Raw genomic sequence first — 20,515 nt, 5'->3', positions numbered from 1 at the left:
AAGGTAAAAATTTGTGAAGGAAAATAGAAGAAAGAAAAAAAGAACAACTTCTTAACATTTTTACTAAAAGAAATGTAAACAATAGAAAATGAGTATACGACCACTGGAATATTTGTTTCTAAACACGAACATGTGTATAATGTAGATCCACATGTTAATATCTGTGCTTGTTGCTAAGGTACTTTATGTTATTTTGCAGACGGTGTGTTAGTCCTTCTCATTTAGTTTTTCGGCCACGCGTTGATGCTTACAGGTGTGCATATATTATCATACTATAAGCTTATGTGTGTGTATATGGTCACAGTATAAGCTTATGTGTGTGTATATGGTCACAGTGTAAGCTTATGTGTGTGTATATGGTCACAGTGTAAGCTTATGTGTGTGCCCATAATCACGGTCTAACACTTACACGTGGTTCATGTTTTCACATTCTAAGCTTGTAGGTGTACATGTTGCCACACTTCATCATTTGCATCTGTACATATTTTCCATATAGAAAAAAAAAAAAAAAAAAAAAAAAAAAAAAAAAAAAAAAAAAAAAAAAAAAAAAAAAATAACAATAAAAAAAAAAAAAAAAAAAAAAAAAAAAAAAATACGCTCAAGAACAAAGAAAGTATTATGCACTCGTAAAATAAAAAAAAAAAAAAAAAAAAAAAATTATTATGTACAGGTAAAAAAAAAAAATTCTATAAACTAGCGCTACACATGTGTGTACATGTAAATTTCTTGTAAATAAAAATACACATATACAAATACACATGTAGATAACACTTTTGTACTATAAATACATGTTTAAGTCAATTCATGTACCAAATGAACCTTTCTATTATCCTTATTTCCGGCTCTTTAGTTTACAAAAAACGATTTCACACATTCGATTGTTAGCTAAATGTTTGACAAAAAAAAAAAAAAAAAAAAAAAAAAAAAAAAAAAAAAAAAAAAAAAAAAAAAAAAAAAAAAAAAAAAAAAAAAAAAAAAAAACATAAAAAACTAACTGTTCATATAAAAATTTTTCAAAGATGATTTTTTTTTTTTTTTTTTTTTTTTTTTTAATTTAAAAAAAATAAATAAAAATAAATATATACAACGTAGCATAGTGTTAACGTAGACGGGTAAATATGTGTACATGAATAAATTTACACATACTGCACACTTAGAAAGAGGAAAATTCTCTTCTGTGTCTCCCCCAACCCTCAAATGCAAGTGTAACAAAAAAAACTGTTTGTCTGAAATCAGTGAATTCGATGGCTTAGTTGTTCATGCTGATGTTCATGTTGATTTTCATGTTAATTTTCATGTTGGCTGCTCATTGCCCAAAGTTTGCTTTCCCCTGCTCCCTTTTTTTATCATTTTATCCCGTTTCATTTCCACCTTCTTGTTCGCGGAGAGGTGTACACATGTATGTATATAAACACACATATATCTAAATATATACATATAACACAATACAATACAAACGTGTATATATATATGCGCGCGTACAGATACATACCCGTGCACATTTGTTTTTGCTGCACCATTTGCCGTTTTTTTAACTAAAAGAATATACGCAAAAAACAAACAGAAAATTTAAGGAAAATATATACTAAAATATACGCAAAAGTGCACGCAAAAGTGGCACGTAAAAGTACACGCAAAAGTGGCACGTAAAAGTACACACAAAAATGTGCACAAAAATATATGCATAAATAAAATTAAGTACGAAACAAATGTAAAACAGATATACCGGGAATAAAACATAAATATATATATATATATATATATATAGACAGCTATAAAAATATACAAACGAACTACCACCCGAACGAACAAGTGGGCTATCTCTCTCTCTCTACCCCTTCTCCCCACAAGCGCACACACACACCACAAAATTACTACTTTTAACTTTTGAAAAAAATGTTTTTTACATATGTTGTTCGTCCCGGGGAAGCCCCAGAAGGTCGTGGACCACAGTTTGAGCCATTTTGGGATTTTTTCATGAACTTTAATTTGCGTATTGGATTTCTAATTCAATTTATTTCGTACATCTTGTTAGTATGCTCTATAACATTAATAGGAAAAAATCCATTAGGAATTTTAAATTTTTTAAGGGCATTACCTGGGAGTGTTGGCAATGCACCAATGTCTTTGGTCCTTTTTAGCATTGGAGGATTTGTATTAGGAACTCTTCTTATTATGTCATTTTTGCAACTAACTGAAGATGACAGCAGGTATACAGGAGACATTCCGAAGTGCCTCTGTGTGTACATCAGTGATTTCTTGCACATGTACTGGGGTGCCTATATAGATACACACATGGATATAAATGTGTAGATGTATACATACACTCCCCCATGTAAACATGTTTTACGAGCGAGAGGGAGAAAAAGTTACTAAATGTGTGTCTCACTATCATATCAAATTCATGATTGATCACTTGAGACACCAGTTTTATGCCCATATACCTCCACACATACATGCACACTTCTGTACATTTGTTAATACACACTTCTTCACACACACACACATGTATGACCACTCCTATACATTCATTAATGCCAAATTTAATCTCCCTTTTTAAGTATTAAGCAGTCCAGAGGTTACAGAGCAGGGACGAAATTTTTGTTGCAAGCCACATCTATGGGTAAGTAATAGTAGAAGGAGTGTACAATGGAGATACATACATATGGGTGTACACACGAAGTGCACGCATATGGATTTAGACATGTAATGTCATTTTAGCCATTTTTTTAATTTATAGATGTGTGCGTTTGTGTGTATTTCGAAAATATTATAATAATGTATATTTGGTGTATTCATTAAGCTCCTATTGGGTTATTACCAGAATTTGCATGCACAACCCTTGTGTCATATTGATTTCTTCACATATTGGCAATATGGCTGTTTTTTGCACACGTCTCCGCAAGGCTGTTCTGTGCACACTTCTCTACATGACCGTTTTGTGCACACTTCTCTACCTGCTTAGGAACCGTGTCGTGGAGTTTATCACTGATTTGTCTAATGGCCTCTTCATACTATTTTGATGACCCATGGATGGAAGAAAAAATTGGTGCAGGCTCTTCATGGATTTTATATTTTAGCTCAAGATTAATTGACGCATTTTGTTTATTTTTGTATGGATCTGGATGTTTCTTTTTAGAAGTGTATCATTCAGAAGGTGCAGGAGAAGCTTGGGGATGGATATGTGGAACTTGTTTTATTGTAACATCTTTTGTTGAAGTGTTAGCCTTAACATTGTTTAATAGTGCCATGTTTGCATCCTTAGATTGGTTTTATTGTGTCTTTCTAGGAATGAGTCTTTTTTTTAGTGTCGTTTGGGGATTGTTATTTGAACCCATAAGTCACAGATATGATGTGAAATTAACACAAAGTGCAATGAGAAATGAATACTACAAATCTAGAAATGCAATGGCTTATTATGGCCCGGCAGTTGTAACGGCAAATGGAGAGCTTGACATTGAAGCTTCTGCTGAAAATGTAACCTCATGTAAACAGTGCTAATTTTAGCTGGCAAAGAGAAGAAAAAGGGAAGAAATAGAAAAAATGGAGAAGTACAAATGGAGAACCAAAAATGGAGAAACAAAAATGGAGAACCAAAAATGGAGAACCAAAAATGGAGAAACAAAAATGGAGAAACAAAAATGGAAAACCAAAAATGGAGAAGTACAAATGCGACACCTTCAATGATTGAACCGACACAAGGACGCGAATCGTGAACAAAATTCCAGCAACAATTCGAGACATAGAAAACTTTTGAAAAGCTGAATTGCTAGAAATAGTGCACTACACATAACATACGACGACCCACATAAAATGTGTCAAATCATGGATAAATCGTTATGCACACATGTATGTATATATATATATATATATATGTGTATATGTTTGCATGTATTATGTGTGTATACGTGTGTCCTTGTGCATTGGTGGATATGCAAACCGGAAATGACGATAAATTAACTCATTTGCAAATGTGCAATAAAACATATATGCATAATGCGAAAATTTCAATGAATAAAAACATTTTTTTTTTTTTTTTTTTGTAATATGCATTACATCTCGGGTATATATATATATGTTCATACATATACATTCTTCCATACTTACATACAGACGTACATAGTATATACTCACATGTAGGATAATAAACATGTGGTATATTTTTATCCCATCTGCCACCCCTTTCGACTGATATACGTGCTCATTCGTTTTCAAATTTGTAATTCTTCCCGTCTTACTACATCTATCGCTCCGATTAGTAATATGTTTTGCGATACATTTAACTTTTTTTTTTTTTTTTTTTTTTTTTTTTTTTTTCTCATTTTTTCATCATCCCACGTTTTTCTATTTTACCTTCCGCATTTCTTTTTCCCTTTTGTAATATGTGTTCCTATTAAATTTTTCATATATTTTTATATTTTATTAATTATTGTTTAATTTAATTCATTGTTACATGGGGTGTGGGAATAAGGGAAAGCAAACAAATGATCAACTGTGAATATTAAATGTCTCCATGAATATTTCAGTGTTACTGAATTGTCTTTTTTTTTTTTTTTTGCATATATATTAAAAAATGAAAAAAGGGGAAAAAAGATGGGCTAACAGACAACGTGGTGTGATTTTCTTCCTCTACCCGTGTGGAATGACAGAAAAGGAAAAATAAAGAAAAAAAAAAAAAAAAAAAAAGGAAAATAGATCGATCGAAATGGGTTGAAATTTAGGGACCCCTGAGAAAAACTCAAAATGGGAGAAAAAAATATTCTTGAAGGTAATGGTATAACTATGGGTAGAGAAGTATATATATGTACTAGTCCTACTATATTTGATTCTATACAAAGTAACAGGGAAGAACTTAATTTTGCATAACAAGTTGATTTTTTAAGTTTATCTAAACCAATATAATTTGATCTGATTGGCTGTTAACAAAAACCAGGGAATATATATTTTAACCCTGCTTGCACTAATGGATTTGTATTATTTCCTTTTCGTATCAACACTCCCCATTTTTTAGTTTTCCACTTTTGTAATCTTTTTTTTTTATATATTTTTTTTTTATTCTACTTTTTTTTTTTTTTTAGGAGTCCACATTTTTGAAGTCTTTCTTAATTTGAATGAGGACAATGTCCACAGATGGTAATTTCTGAATATAAGGTGGGGGTTGTGAATTTACAAAAATGTTCTTGATAAGTTGATGAAATCTGGTAAAATATAAAAGAATTTGCGTGTTCAACATTTTTAATATACGTAAAGAATTATCCAGGTTGGTAAAGGAACGAATAACTTCTTGTTTAATATTTTTAAGAAGATTTTTCCATGTTTTAGTAAATTGAATAGCAATAGATTCCATTAATTTTACATCTACATGTTGTATGAAATTAGAGAGATCATATCCATCATCTTCACTTAAATTGTCATATATTTCTTCATGTTTATGAACAAACAGAATTAAATCCGTTATGTATTCATTTAGTTGATACTCAATGTATGAATTAATTTCTTTTTTTAATAATTTATCAAATCGTTCAATTTTCTCTTCGTCTATTTTATATCTCTTCATAACATCTATCAAATGACAATAGTTGTTAATCAAAAACTGAAACTGATCTCGTGCCAATACAAATTCTCTCGCGTAATTATGTAAATTTTCAATTAAATTCTCTTCTAACTTTATGATTAGATTATTTACCTGTTTATATTTTGTGTTAATCATATCACTTTCTTTTGCATGTGTAATTGTATTTTTTTTTCCATTTGATGTGATTTCCGTCTCGTCCTTCTCCACCTTCGATCCTCTCGCTTCTTCTTCATTTGTTCTTTCTCCCACTTGCATGATGTTATATGGTCTGTTCGAGTGACCTCCAATAACTTTTGTTTCTTCACTTTCCTCCTTGAGATTTTCTCTTACATTATCATTATTTAATTTGACCTGGTCATTAAATTCGTTCTTTTCACAAATCGTCATCATATCGTTGTTCTTAGAATCTGCTAAGTTTCTGTTATCTCTGTGATTGTTATTTCCATCTGAATGGTCATAAGGTTTGACCATTTTCATACTATCCTTTGTTTTTTTTAGATTGTCTTGTGAGATACTATCCGTGGTAGTAGCTGAAATTGATTTTGATATCTCCCCTTTATTCGAAATATTTTTATCATCTTTAACATAGTTTAGCTGATTGGCATTCTCTTTTTTTTCCATTTCACCTGAACAGTCATAATTTTTTGGAACATTTTCCCTTTCCCCAGTGATGACAATGTCAGAACATATTTTTTCTTCGCGATGTTTTTTTTCAAAATGGAAGGATAATTTTGTAAGAAGGACCAAGGAGCAGTAGAAATCAGAAAAACGCTTAACAATGGGATGTACTTGAGTTTTTATTAAATTTTGTGAATGAGAATAATTATTATTCATTTTTTTATATTCTGTGGAAAAATGTGGAAAAGTAGTATCCGTTTGGTTGCGTTTGATAATTTGGCTAGTCGATTCTTGCAACGCGTCCCGCTGCAATGTCTTTCCTACGTTTATTTTTTTTTTTCCCATTTTGATATTTTCTCCAATTTCGCCATTTTTTCCCATTTCTCTATTTTCTCCAATTTCGCCATTTTCTCCCATTTCTCCATTTTCTCCAATTTTGATGTTTTCTCCAATTTCGCCATTTTCTACCATTTCAACTTTTTCTTTTTTCTCTCCTTTCTCGCCTTCCCCCTTGTCGATAAGACGGACATTAGAGGAAGGCGTGCAATTGACACTACTCACAGAATGTGAATAATTACCTGCCGTGTTAATGCTGTTATTTATATTACTTGTGTTGATATAACTGTTCTGATGAATATAAAAAAAATCGTAGATAGTTTTTTTTGCTCCATTTGGATTAACTGGGATGTTATTCATATGGTTAACAATCCTATATTTATGAGTTAAAGATTTGATATTTTCAATTATAATGTACTGAATTCGATTCCAAATTAAGTTTTGAATCCTGTTAATAAATTCATACAATGGGTAAATTTTCCTCATATTGACAATATATGCATTGTTCATATTTATTATGTATATACAAAAAAGGGAAATAAAATCAAACGTCTCGTTCAGGTAATAATATATAAAATCAAAGTTTAGGGATATCGTTTTTGAGTAAATACATAAAAATAAAAAATCGTGGTTTTCATAATTTTTAAAAAATGTTGACAAAAAAGTATACTCCGTTGTACCTGTGTCTATTAGCAATTTGTTAATAGACTTGTAAATGTCTTCAAAGAAATGTGGAGATGTATCTGTTGTAAAAATTATAGGTAAGGATTCCTGTGTGTGTTTCTCCCCTTCCCCTTGCAAAGATATGGGTAACTCAAAACTTGCAGATATGTCTGTGTAATAGGGCAGATCACTTAAAATGTTGATCCTATTGTTCAAAGTAAAAATACTTTCCTTCTTGTTTTGGGTGCTATTTCCTTTGGTTCCGAATCCCAGCATATTCATCATTTTGTTTGTCGCGCTTTGTAGACTTAGATTGGCATTTAAGCTCGAAACGAGGGAATCATTGGTGGTATTTGCAATATCATTAGTGATTCTTGGTATGACATTAGTAGTACTAGGTATGACATTAATAGTACTAGGTATGACATTAGTAGTACTAAGTATGACATTAGTGCTACTTGGTATGACATTAGTAATAGTTAATGTGTCATTAGCAGCAGTTGCAATTTCATTAGTAGAACTCGGTTCGTCCATCTGAAGACCTGTGTAATTTGTATATGTGCTACCGGAACCAACAGTTTTCTCTGAACTGAATTCAACTTTCTTTGCGTCCAAACTATTCATATAATTTTTGAAGAGATTGTAATATGTGCGATTCATAATGGCTATATATTCCTTTATTAAGTAGGTGTAAACATGGAAGGAATTGTTGTAAAGGAATAAATTCAATTGATGAAACTTAATTAAATTTTGCTGAATAAAGTGAATGTTAATTTTTTTATTTCTTATATCATGAAATTTGTGTAAAAAAAACATGTAAATCCTATCTATGGCTTTAGTTTTTAATTTCTCTAATTCTATATAAGAACATTTTATACTTGGATAAGAATCATATAAGCAATGTTTACAATTTTCTAGTTTCTTGGATAATATGTGCACGCTTTTTACAAAATTGTCATTAATTTCAGAATTGCAAATATCATATATTAATTGAGGTGTAACAAGAATAATTTTTATATATGTGTTTAACAATTCTAGGGTTAATTTTCTGTTATTTAATTTATCGCTCATGTTTTCAGTTAATATTTGTATATTATTTATGTCACTTGAAATATCTTTTATTTTATTTTTATGCATATTTAAAACTTTGTCTACATCTTCACATAAATTGCTACACTTATCAATTTTGTTATAAATATCAATAAGTTCTTTGTCATTTTCACTAAATTGTCTGAGTGTTTCGTTTGTGTAGTAGTACAGCATTCTGTTCACAATTTCGATTACATCCTGCAAACGGGTTTCTTCTCCATTAGCTTTTTTCTCTCCTTGCTCGTTTTGACATGTCCCCTTGCACTCATTCAGGTATCCCCTTTTAGACTCGCCAATGCTTGTGTCATTATACCCTGCACAAGTTTTCTGCTCTCCCCTCTTCCTTTTTTCTATATCCGCTACTTTGACATTTCTATAAATTTTACATTTGTTCAATTTGTATATTTTTTCATATACCTTTAAAATGTATTTGTCCTCTCGGAATTTATCAACTAAGATTTGCACACGATCGTATTGCATTGTATATTTTTACCTATTGGGGGAGTTAGCAGATATATGCTGATCCTATTTTTCAGATGAGATAAAAATTAATATCACGTGGTTACTGGTGGTGTGCTAAGGTTTTCGACTATATTAGTTTTTTTTTTTTTTTTTTTTTTTTTTTTTTTTTTACCTTGCCTGTCAGGGAAATTGTCCCAATTTTGGGAAAAAATTATTCCATGTTCAGAAAAAAAAGGGAAAAAATTGGGGGGGAAAAATAAAAAAAAAAAAAAAAAAAAATAGCCATTCGCAAATTCACATTTTTGTAGCACCCTGGGTCTTCTCGGTACCACTGTTTAATATTCCCCAACTTCCATTTCGGTAAAGTAGCTAATATGTGGGGGGTGGGGTGAAATGCTTTTCAGTGTTTCACCGAGGAGTCAAAGCTAAAAAGGTGAAGAAGTAAAAAGTGGAAAAAAATAAGAATAATACGAACGACACGAGTAATCCAAGTAATGTGAATAATGCGAAAAGCACGAACAGTAAGAAATATAGCTTTAACCAAAAAAAAAAAAATGTCTCACATGTAAGCACGTAATATGAAAATGGCTTGTTTGTACTGTGTATTTACATGCTTTAAAAAAATTTCCCTAAATATTCAGAATTAACATTATATATGTTTGTGCTCTTCACGTGCCAAAACTTTGTTGTTGCTGCGCGACTGTTTTTGTGAATATAGGAAAAGGGTGCTGCCACTGAGCTGACCAGGTAGATATATATATACGTACATATACGTACATATACATGCTTAGCTGCGCATAAGTTAGGTCGAAGGTTGAGTGAATCGTAAACAATTCGCAAGGGAGGGTAGTGAGGAAATGCAAATATAAAGAAAAGAACAGAAAAGAAACGAAGCTAAACGTAGCGAAACGAAAAGCATGCATTGCTCATTATTTGGTAATCACCTTTCACAGCATAACCATATTTCGGTTACTTCTTAACCAGTTTGTGAAGTCCGAAGAAATGGAAAAGGAGGAGAGGAAAAAAAACAGTTGTGATGAAAATACACATGCAGAAGCAAAAAATGACAAAAAAGGCAACATTTTGGATGTGAAAAGAGAGTCAAGGAAGGGACGAAATAATGGATCAACGAAGGAATCGAAAGGGAACAAAGGACTCAGAGAGGTGAAAAAATTGGACAAAGGAAAAAAAAAAAAAAAAAAAAAAGAACATAAACAATGGAGAAAAGCTGAAGAAAAACTGAAGAAAAAGAAGAATTTGAACAAGTCAAAGAAAGCGAACCGTGGTGGAAACAAGGGGACCAACGAAAAAACAGAGAATTCTGAAGACGAACGGGATAGCCGAAAGGACGAACTCGTAGTCGATTTCGAATTAATAGACCCAAGCGATACGTACAAGGACAATGTAAGAATACTACTAAGAAGCACTGAGTTATATAACAATTTAAAGTGTTCTGAACAGTTAATAAATGTTATATGTGACCAGCAAAACATCGGGAAGTTTTTGAGCCTCCCAGGTCGCTCAAATAGTGACAGCAGTGGCAACAATTTAAACAGCGAGAGCGACAACGTGGTGGGATTCCAAACCATCATCAACCTAAACCAGTACGATGAAATAAAGGAACTAAAAGAATTTCTAACGAATAAAATGAAAAAAGGGAATACCCTCGATTTTCAAGAGAACATAAAGGAGATAACAAAACTGATAATGTCAGACAAGACAGGTAACATAGGGTTATATATCAGTAACAGGATTATAAACACTCCTATTAAATTAGTTCCGTTAATTTACAAAAATGTAATTGATGATGTTTATTGGTCGCAAGGAATTGAAGATTTAGATGAAAGTGAAAAAAAATTTTACTTTTTTGATTATATCCTTTTTTATACCAAGGTTTATAAAAATTTAGGGGAAGAAATAATTTTTGCAAATTATGAAGAGCAATATTTTTTTCAGCATAAAATATATCATGTTATGTGGAATAATAACAACATAAAAAAGTTTTACGAATTTTGCAATAATAAAAATAAAGAGGTTACATACAAAGAATTTGTTACTATTTTTATCGTTCCTTTCAATAAAGTTGATGAAGCGGTCAAACAGATGATTCAGGAAGGATATTAGTTACACAAGTGTTAGAAGAACCTATCCAGGGAGAAAAACCTGTCCCAAATGTGTAATGCCTCAAGTTTCAAGGAGTATAAAAACACAAGTCAAAACCATATTAAATAGACCAAATGACATGACGCGAAAAAATGGCTAGCTCTCTCTGGGTGTGTTCATTTCAAATATTAAGGGTTATTAAAAAAAAAAAATCAAGGATGATCCCATATATTCTTCAATCATCCCCTTGAACCATAAAAAAAAAAAAAAAAAAAAAATGTACATATTGGTTTAGCCATGCAGCAAAAACGGGAAAGTACATAAAAAAGTTTTACGCACACACAGGGACAAAAAAAAAACCCTCCTTTTCAATACAGAAGGGTATAATAGTCAGTTCCCTTTATTTTTTTGTCACTGTAAAAAAATGGTACAGTAGTAATGCTACGCTCGTTCGTTTCGCTCGTTTTGTTCATATCGTCCGGCTCCTTTTTCTTCTTCTTTTTCTTCCCCATCTGTTTCTGCCCAGGTGTGAACCCACCTGCCGTGTCGCTACTGCACGAAGGAGCTACGTATTCTCGCATATACTTTTTAACATCTTTCGATTTTGAACCAAATTGAATAGCTTTTTTTTTAAAGAACATTAATTCCTTACATTTTGTGAAAAAAATTGCCATTCGTAAAACCCATTTATTAATTCTATACGTACGTATAATTTCATATAATTCATAGCATTCGTCTATGTTTTCAAAAGGACAATAAATATTTTCGATTCTTCTGTTTCTGTCTTTTTCTATCAAGATTGGTGACAGGAGATGATTCTTTGAGGATGATATACCATTCGAGTGTTTATCCTTCTGAAAGTTTTTCCCCTGTGATATCTTCACATCTAATTCACCAATAGGAGATTCTATGATATAAAAGGACATCATAAATAAGAAGTTTACCAATTTCATGTCTAAGTATGGATAAAAGATATGTTTGTTACATGTACTAGTAAAGCTTAAAATTCGATCATCTCGATACAAATTTCGATTCCATATTCTCTTTACGTCTTTCATCATTTCTTTTTTCTTGAAATATGTATTGCTCATAGTTTTACTTTTAACTTGTCCATTATTCTGACGATAGTAGCCCCCATACAGTTCATCAGCCCCGCTACCTATAATTAAAAGTTGGTGAGTGCACTCATACACTCCTTCTTTTGCTAGCAAGTTCGAAGCGGTAACCGAAGTGGAAGTAGCAGCAGTGGCAGCAGTGCCAGTAGAACCATTGTACACATGCCTGCTCAGATAATTCAATTTTTCTTCCTCCTTTTCAGAATACTGATCAGCGAATATTTTATCCTTCTGCATCTGGTTGTCTTTTTTCTTTTTATTAACAGAAAATAAATTTTTTATTTTTTCAAAAATTTGGATATCTCTATCCGCGTGTTCGGCTGCAAATTGTTCAATAAAATTATTTTCTCTCTTGGTCTTTAGACTCTGATCAACTGAGTTTTCCTTTTCCCCTTCATTTGGCCGATTTGAAATTATGATCAAGTCTTCATTTACTTTTTTATTTTGCTTCTGTTCATCTCCTTGGCTAGATTTCTCTCCCATCTCATAAAATTCGCTATCAAACATGGTTCTTAAGGTATTTACATTTAGCTCACTGTACTGCTGGTAAAGCGTAGAACATTTTTCAATGTTTTTTCCTTTTCCTACTTTTGTATCCTTTTGTGTCTTTAGCTCTTTGTTGAACTGGAGGAACAGTGAAGTAATTTTTTCATAGTCATATACTCTCCCCTTGTGTGATGGACATTCTGGAAATATTTCAAAATTTATTAACACTATTTTCTTTTTTATAACTAAATAAATGTATATTTCTCCGGTGTTTTTGTCTTTCTTTATTTGGTATAAGTGGGCTCTTTCATTTTGTACCTCTTCTGATGGATTCTTCTCGTTCGTCTTTGCCCTGAAGTGAGACTCATCAAGCGGTTTCTCTTCCTTTGAACAGAATTCCCTTCTATAAACGTATCTTAACTTTCTACAGCAGCAAGAACAGCACTTATGTACACATTTCTTATTCATGACAAAATTGCACACATTGCATTTATTCTTCATCTTGGTGTCTACATCTTCTCCACGTCGTTGCTCTTCCTTGCCTTCCTCCACTTCTTCGCACACTTCTTCGCACACTTCTTCGCACACCTCTTCACCCACTTCTTCACCCACTTCTTCACCCACTTTACTGTAATTTTCTGATGGCGATCCTATCTGACTAGCCAAATTTACGTTGAGGGTGTGGAAGACCTTCCCTTTTATATAGGCCCACTCTGGGCGTTTAAAAAAGGATGGGGGACAAAGAACCCCTTTTCCCAAATTGGCAAAAAATAAAGCTGATGATATGTTATAATCCATTGTTGTATTATTTGGTGATATTAATGAAAATATTATTCGTTCATTTTTTATTAAATCTGTTGGAGTTACGTCTATGAGTACCAGTCTGATATCATATTCTGGGTATATGGTAATGATTTTTTCATAAGATATTAGAGACGTGTACCTGTCAATTGCATTGTCATTAAAACACACATTAATTAGTTCTATATACCCTTCTGCATGTACGTGGAAAAATTTTCTAATCGTTATTATTGCCAGCAAAGTTGAATCTATTCCTCCAGAGAAGAAAATTCCTACTGATTTGGTTTTCCGTTTGTCCGTGTCCATTCTGAATGGCGCATTTTGGGACAATTCCCTTTTTCCGTTTTCCCCATTTTCTGCTCTACCTGCACAGTTCAGGCGGTTTTCCCCATTTTCTGCTATACCTGCACAGTTTAGGTGGTTTTCTACAGATATGTCTTCCCCTCTTGGGGAGGTGAAAAACTCTTCAATCTTTCCCTGAATAACGCTACTTAACAAGTTCAAGTGCAAGTTGATGAACATGTTGTTTATCACCGTTTGGGCACAAGCGCGTTCGCTGCTATTCATGTTTGGATAATCCATGACAATCCTATTAAGCTCGTCCTTAAAGAAAGATTTTTCCTCATCCCTGTAAGGATGAAATAAATTCTGGAGCTCGAAAAAGTTGCACAAATTCTGGAAATTTTCTGTAACTGACAAATTGTCGTTATTCCATTCATTGCCGTTTGTGTAAATGCAATTTTGCTTACACAACTTTTTCACATAAATTTTATCTCTGTCGAATAGTGATAAATTGTAAATATGATATGGGTTTATCTGTATGCCTACTTTTTCATTTATAGTGCATTTCTCAGTCTTGCTAAATGTTCCATGTGCTGAGTTCATAATTTGTCGTTGTTTCTGTTGTGCTGTGTACTTAGTCCAATTGGGAACCTTTAATCTGTCGTTTTTTCTAAATATTCCATCGTGATGAATCAAATTGAGCTCTTCCTTAACAGATGAATCGTCAAACAAGTAATTAAATTTATCATATTTTATAAAATTAAAATTGTAATTAATAAATAAGCCATACATATTTGTTAATATGATTGAGTTTTGTTCATAAAAGAAGATGAAGGATTTCATTCCCCATGAATCATTAAAAAAATATAAATTGACATGTTCACACGAGTAACAAACATAAATAAGGATAAAATTACCTTCTACCAAGTTGAATGCATTATTTATGTTGTGTTTGTTTTTTTTTAAAAGTTGATATAAGCCACTGATGTCATTTTTTCTTTTCATTTGAGAGCCCTTATCCGTATAATTGAAGTTTCCATAAACCAGAAGCACATCTTGGTTTCTTATTTTATATTCTCTAAATTTCTTATTTTGTTCGTTTCTTCTGATTTTGAATTCTTCCTTTTCTATATTTTCAAAATAAATATTAGACCCGTGAAATTCCAGTTGTAGTGTATTATTCTGAACTTTAACGTGTTCCTTTGAATTACAGGAAGAACTTTCACCAATGTTCGTGATAATATGATTGCTGCTAGTAGTGGAACCTTTCGCTATATCCATTTGACAAATCACACAATGGAATATGCAATTCTCCTCATTTTTTATTAAAAACGGGGTCATATATGTATCCACATAATGTTTCGTGAGTATATATTTTGATCTTCTCTTACATCTTTTTGACTCATCTATCTCTTTGTTCTTTTTCACCTCACCAAACATATTTTCGAAGGAGTTGTGAATTTCATCCCTTGTATGTTCATTATATGTGTGTAATTTTACCATGAATCCATTCATTATTACGTCCTTAGCTTTCAAATAAAAACAAAAAAAAAAAAAAAAAAAAAAAAAAAAATTGGTTTCATAAGACTTTATCACAAATTTATGTGTTTTCCTTGATGTTTTAAAAATTTATGAAACATTTGCAATTTTTAGAGTAACAATTCTTTCTCCATTATATGGTATCAACCCTTGAAGGAGGATAGTAGTGGAATGTAAAACAAATCTTTTATTCACCTGGGTATGTTTAAGTAGAATACCAGAGTGGAGAATATTGCAAACTGTTTTTACTACAGTATATGTGACTCTTCATTTATGTCACACGAGTGTCGGGAAAATGAAGCGGGTTGTGAAGAGGACTGTTTTTTTCTTACACTCATAAAGAACGACAGTATGTGTTTCATCAATTTCCTACATTTACAAAACGTTATTTGTTTATCACAAAGAGTACTACTACTAATGATATTCTACAACGATTAGTTAAAAGAACAAAAACAAAAAAGCAAAAAAAAAAAAAAAAAAATTTATGCTTCACTCTTATGCTTCTCTACATCTTTGTTGATCCTCACCTGCGGGATAACGTTATTCTCCTGATTGGGAGTACAAAAAAAAAAAAAAAAAAAAAAAAGTCATTAATTTGTTTTTCTTCATTTTATTTATCCCATTTTACATCTTCAACATCATTGGGAAACTTGCTATTTTTTTCTTTTTTTTTATCACCATGGTGTTTGTCGAATTGTAGATTTCATTATGCATGTAAATATGTGTTCATAAATATGAACATAAGGTAATACCTGACCAGGTGCTCAGATAAAAAAAAAAAAAAATAAAATAAAATAACCTACATTTTTTGCCTTCTATTTTAATTTTTTTTATGAAAAAAATATTATACTTTTCATTTGTAAAAAAAAAAAAAAAAAAAAAAAAAAAAGGCTGAATAAAAAAGTTGTATACGTAATTGTGTATATATATCTATGTATGGATTCGAATGTAAAAATTGATTCCTTAGTTTTATAACAGAAATGGAGGTCTTCACATATAGATTAATATTCGTTTGTAAACAACAGTTGTGGTAAGGATCGTATATACATAATACATATATTTTGTGTCAGTTGTATAGCGTGTGTGTAAGGGATTGGTTGAGTGTGGTGGGAAGTGTACTTTGAGTCCATTATCTCGAGTAGGTAACTTGGGCGTGCACAAAGACTGATGGAACTCCACATCTTTGACTAAGCAGTGAATCGACAATCTAGAAAATCTTAAAATCATAAAGTTATAAAATCGTAAAATCCTGGAGGCAATGAATTATGAAACGATAAGATGTGCAGGCTGAAAAACAGCCAACGGATGCTTCGATTTTTTTTTTTTTTTTTTTTTTTTTTTTACCTAAGGCAAGGGTGTGACGTTAGAATAATGTGAAAGCTGATGTGCCTCCCAAAAATTGTATTGCTTTTCAATTGGATGATTTCGAGCGATTTCTTGAATATTTTGTTTTATTCTATTCTATCCCATTCTATTTGTTTATTTATTTATTTGTTTGTTTGTTTATTTATTTATTTATTCATTTTTACTTATTTTTTTTTTTTTCTGCATCACACACTCGAGGCATTGCTGAGATCACTACTCACCTGAGTACCCACTAAGATGGCTCCCTCAAATCACTCCTCAGAATTACTGCTGTGATCAGTGGTTCGTGTTACTCTCTGTAGCAATTGATACACCAAACAGCAAAAAGGAGCGACGTGCTCAAGTTCTCATGGCCAGAGAGTTATTTTTTATTATTATTTTTTTTTTTTTTTCCCTTTAAACGTAGTATTCAAGGAAAAATATAAAAAATTGCATGAAACGAAGAAATGCTCAAATAATTATTCCATGACATGTAAAATATATGTATGGTTCTTTTTATTTAGCCTTTTTTTTTTTTTTTTTTTTTTTTTTTTTACGCACTTAGACAAGCATCAGTTCATATATATTTTTTTTTTTTTTTTTTACTCTTTTTTAACAGACTTAAATAATATCCCTCTTTTGATACATTTTCTATGTGCCATGTTTTTGTTAAATTAAACTAAATTGTGTAATGAAAAAAAAAAAAAAAAAAAAAAAAAAGAAATGAATGAAATGGAAAGGAAAGGAAAGAAAAGGAGAGATATATAGTGCCCATGTTCAGATAAAGTATGTTTATTTTTCCCTGTTAGACATATTGAAAAAATTCGCAAAATTTGTATATTTTGAGAAATGCTTTTCTCTTCCATATATTTATGAGGTTCATGCTAGTTTTTGCAAAAGATTCAGTTTAAACAAATCAATGGATTAATCAAGTTGGCACTTGTGGCAGTGCCAGGTGTACGAAGAATTATTTTCTGTCATTAATGAACCATATCATCACCATATGTTGCAACAGTTCACATTGGTGTATGGTAATATATTTACCACCATCACCAAAGTCCTTTGCCTTATCTCGTCCTGCATGAGGTATATGTGTGCGTTTGGATTATCAAACATGCTGACTCATAATTCAATGCATCATTAATATTCGTTTACTATCATATGGTTTGTTCCAAAGTCTCATTTGTTATTTGCACAATTCATAATTAGATATTTTTTTTTTTTTTTTTTTTTTTTTTCCCCACACCCCACACCTATTCCTATGTTCCCAAATGAAGTGCCTGTATTATTTGTTAAGGGTGGGGTGAACCAAAAAGTAGGATTTTTTATATTTTCTTAAAGATTGTTAATGTAAGATAGAAAATTAAAATTTCCTTCTAATTTGTCATTTTTACTCGCCTATGTTTTATTATCCTATATTATCATTTATTTATTTTGTTTTGCTTTGCTTTGCCTGGATTTGCTTTGTTTTTATTTTATTTTATTTTTTTTTTTTTTTTGCCCCACTGCACCTGTTCTTTTCCCAGCACATCCTGAGGGATGAATAGAGCAGTGTGACACCTGAACACGTTCATACTTTTTGCGCCCCTTTTAAAATTGTCCCTCTCTTCACTCCTTTTACCCTTTTTAATATTCCCACCCAGGCCTGTCATGTATGTAAATGTATGCATATATATGTGCACATCCCTACTTATGTACCATATCTGCAAGTGCAACCGGATAAAATCTCTTGATTTTCGTTTTTTTTTTTTTTTTTTTTTTTTTCCTTGTTTCTCCCGTGCGAGTTTGCACGAATTTGGAGAATTGACAAAGTTGACAAGCTGGCAAGCTGACAAGTTAACAAGTTTACAAGCTGACAAGTTAACAAGTTTACAAGCTGACAAGTTAACAAGTTTACAAGCTGACAAGTTAACAAGTTTATATGTTGATATGTTTACATAGCTAGCGCATCCTTAACACTAACACGTTTGTAAGTTGCAACACCCCTTATGCATACTGTATGCACAGGCAACAGTGAATGTATGAACAATACAATAATCGCCATGTCACATGAGCAATTAATTTTTCCCCAATCAGATAATTTAAAAAAAAAAAGAGTATTTTTTTGCACTTGTTCTGTTGCTGATATCCTAACGTGGGGTGGTAAATCTTACACATGAAGACAGGTACAAAAACATATATTCCCTCTTTTTGTGTAAACGGATAATTGCGAAATTGGGATATTTCTTGGGAATATTAATAAAAAAAAAAAAAAAAAAAAAAAAAAAAAAAAAAAGAGGGATCGAGGGAGGGACATTACTATCTCGTTGGTGCATTGTCCTTCATCAGCATCGAATAGCTGAATGTTCCTTCTTCTTCCTTCTTTTTTTTTTTTTTCCAGTGTTCAATTTGCACGTCCTTTTGAAGTACTTACAAAATGGTAAAGGTAAATATGAATATGAACGAAAGCATGGACAGTACGAGAAAAATAATTTGTAAAAAGTGGATTGAGAAAAAGTACGAGAGGAATAGAATGATGATTGGAGATGGTAAGAAATTAACCGGAAATAAAAAGTTTGGGGAAGAAAAAGAAATGGATATTTTATTTGAATCTCAGAGAGGAACAAATAATGCAGTTCATAGTGTGTGTCCATATGATATTAATGATAAGAATGTTGTAGATGATGAAAAAATAGAAAACATGGAAAGCATAGAAGACCTAGAAAACATGGAAAACATGGAAAACATGGAAAATGTGGAAAGCATGGAAAACATAGAAAACGTAGAAAACGTAGAAATGGAAAAAAATGAACAACTGAAGAGGCATGGGAAAAAAGATGAAATGAATTACGAGATTGTGCGTAATATGAGCAAGAATTTGAATCGACAATTAAGCAGAGGAGTGGGGGATGAGTGTGTTAAGAATTTAGTTACACAAGTGAGTTACAGCCACTTGTTTACACTATTAAAAAATATTTTGACATATTTACCATTTTCTATAAATGATTATCTAATAGGAACTTTGGAATTAAAAGAAATAATTGATAACAAGTACAATACCTGTTTTCAATTATATAATAAGGAAGAATTGATGCAACACATTTATGAAAATGAGTCGAAAAATTTAGTAGATAATAAAGTGTATAATTTGTTCACAAAATATAAAATGATGAAAAATAAAAAAGGACCATTGAACCATTTGCATGTATTAAATTTTCAAGACAATATGAAAGAATTAAATTTAGAAACTATACTAATTGAGAAGTCCAGAATTTTTATGTATAAAATACATTCATTTATTGAAGGTAGAGATATGAATTTGTCTTACATTTATGAAATATGTCACGGTTTGGAATACAAAACGGAAACATTTTTACTATCTGTTTTCATATTCGATTCTTATATGCATAGAATTAATAAAATGACAGAACAGAATCATTACAGGAAAATTAAACTGTTAGTTATTATTTGTTCCATTTTGTTAGCACTCATAAAGACACAAGTTTTTAACGGTTCGAGTATTATGTACCTAAATGATATTCTCTATTTTGTAAACAAACTAAGACATGATAAAGTTAATTATACATGCATCGAAATAGCAAATAAACAAATGGAAATAATAAAATTTTTACCACTTAATTATAACAATTATTGGACTTATTCAGAATTGACTTATGTTTATTTAATAAATTTAAAAAGCTGTTCAAAGAAATATCCAGCAATAAAAATTTATTATATCTTCCTTGAGCATTTTGGTTTTTTATATTTTATTTTTGACGTTATTTATGCATATTCTATGTATATAACTTCTGTTGGGTCATATAAACTCATACCTCCAAGCAGAATTGTTGCTACCATCATTTTGTATTTTACAAATGCCTTTTACAACAGAATGAGCAACAGCTTACTCTTTCAAGAAAAATTTTGCGAAGAAATTTTCCACCTCCCCTTTGCAAATGACATGTTCATGTGGTCCTACCTACTGTTGAACAATTTTATTTACTTTTTTGAGAACTGTGTCATACCTAATAAAAACTACTCCTCCATATATTCCATTTTTTATGAGACCGGCCGCATGCTCAATATCCGCACGGTCTTCTGAGGATGGGTGGTGGTGGTGGGA

General features: G+C 31.4%; 5 protein-coding genes across 5 annotated transcripts; 3 read left to right on the top strand and 2 right to left on the bottom strand.

The window, feature by feature from the left end:
* Positions 1-1,896: 1,896 nt before the first annotated feature.
* On the top strand, positions 1,897-3,501 carry PGO_123240 (glideosome associated protein with multiple membrane spans 1; the record flags this gene model as incomplete). Its single annotated transcript, XM_028689114.1, has 3 exons — positions 1,897-2,210; positions 2,562-2,623; positions 2,966-3,501. The coding sequence occupies 3 exons, from the start codon at positions 1,897-1,899 to the stop codon at positions 3,499-3,501; spliced, it is 912 nt and encodes a 303-aa protein (XP_028544915.1).
* Positions 3,502-5,074: 1,573 nt separating this feature from the next.
* On the bottom strand, positions 5,075-8,761 carry PGO_123230 (vacuolar protein sorting-associated protein 52; the record flags this gene model as incomplete). Its single annotated transcript, XM_028689113.1, has 1 exon — positions 5,075-8,761. One exon carries the CDS (start codon positions 8,759-8,761, stop codon positions 5,075-5,077), a length of 3,687 nt encoding a protein of 1,228 aa, XP_028544914.1.
* Positions 8,762-9,745: 984 nt separating this feature from the next.
* On the top strand, positions 9,746-10,867 carry PGO_123220 (hypothetical protein, conserved; the record flags this gene model as incomplete). Its single annotated transcript, XM_028689112.1, has 1 exon — positions 9,746-10,867. One exon carries the CDS (start codon positions 9,746-9,748, stop codon positions 10,865-10,867), a length of 1,122 nt encoding a protein of 373 aa, XP_028544913.1.
* A 347-nt stretch (positions 10,868-11,214) lies between these two features.
* Positions 11,215-15,045, bottom strand: PGO_123210 (hypothetical protein, conserved; the record flags this gene model as incomplete). Its single annotated transcript, XM_028689111.1, has 1 exon — positions 11,215-15,045. One exon carries the CDS (start codon positions 15,043-15,045, stop codon positions 11,215-11,217), a length of 3,831 nt encoding a protein of 1,276 aa, XP_028544912.1.
* Positions 15,046-18,829: 3,784 nt separating this feature from the next.
* PGO_123200 (hypothetical protein, conserved) lies at positions 18,830-20,494 on the top strand (the record flags this gene model as incomplete). Its single annotated transcript, XM_028689110.1, has 1 exon — positions 18,830-20,494. The coding sequence occupies one exon, from the start codon at positions 18,830-18,832 to the stop codon at positions 20,492-20,494; it is 1,665 nt and encodes a 554-aa protein (XP_028544911.1).
* Between the last annotated feature and the right edge of the window lie 21 nt (positions 20,495-20,515).

Source organism: Plasmodium gonderi (genome assembly GCF_002157705.1).
Source record: "Plasmodium gonderi DNA, contig: Chr12, whole genome shotgun sequence".
NCBI lineage: Eukaryota > Apicomplexa > Aconoidasida > Haemosporida > Plasmodiidae > Plasmodium > Plasmodium gonderi.
This window is presented reverse-complemented; position numbering and strand designations above follow the sequence as displayed.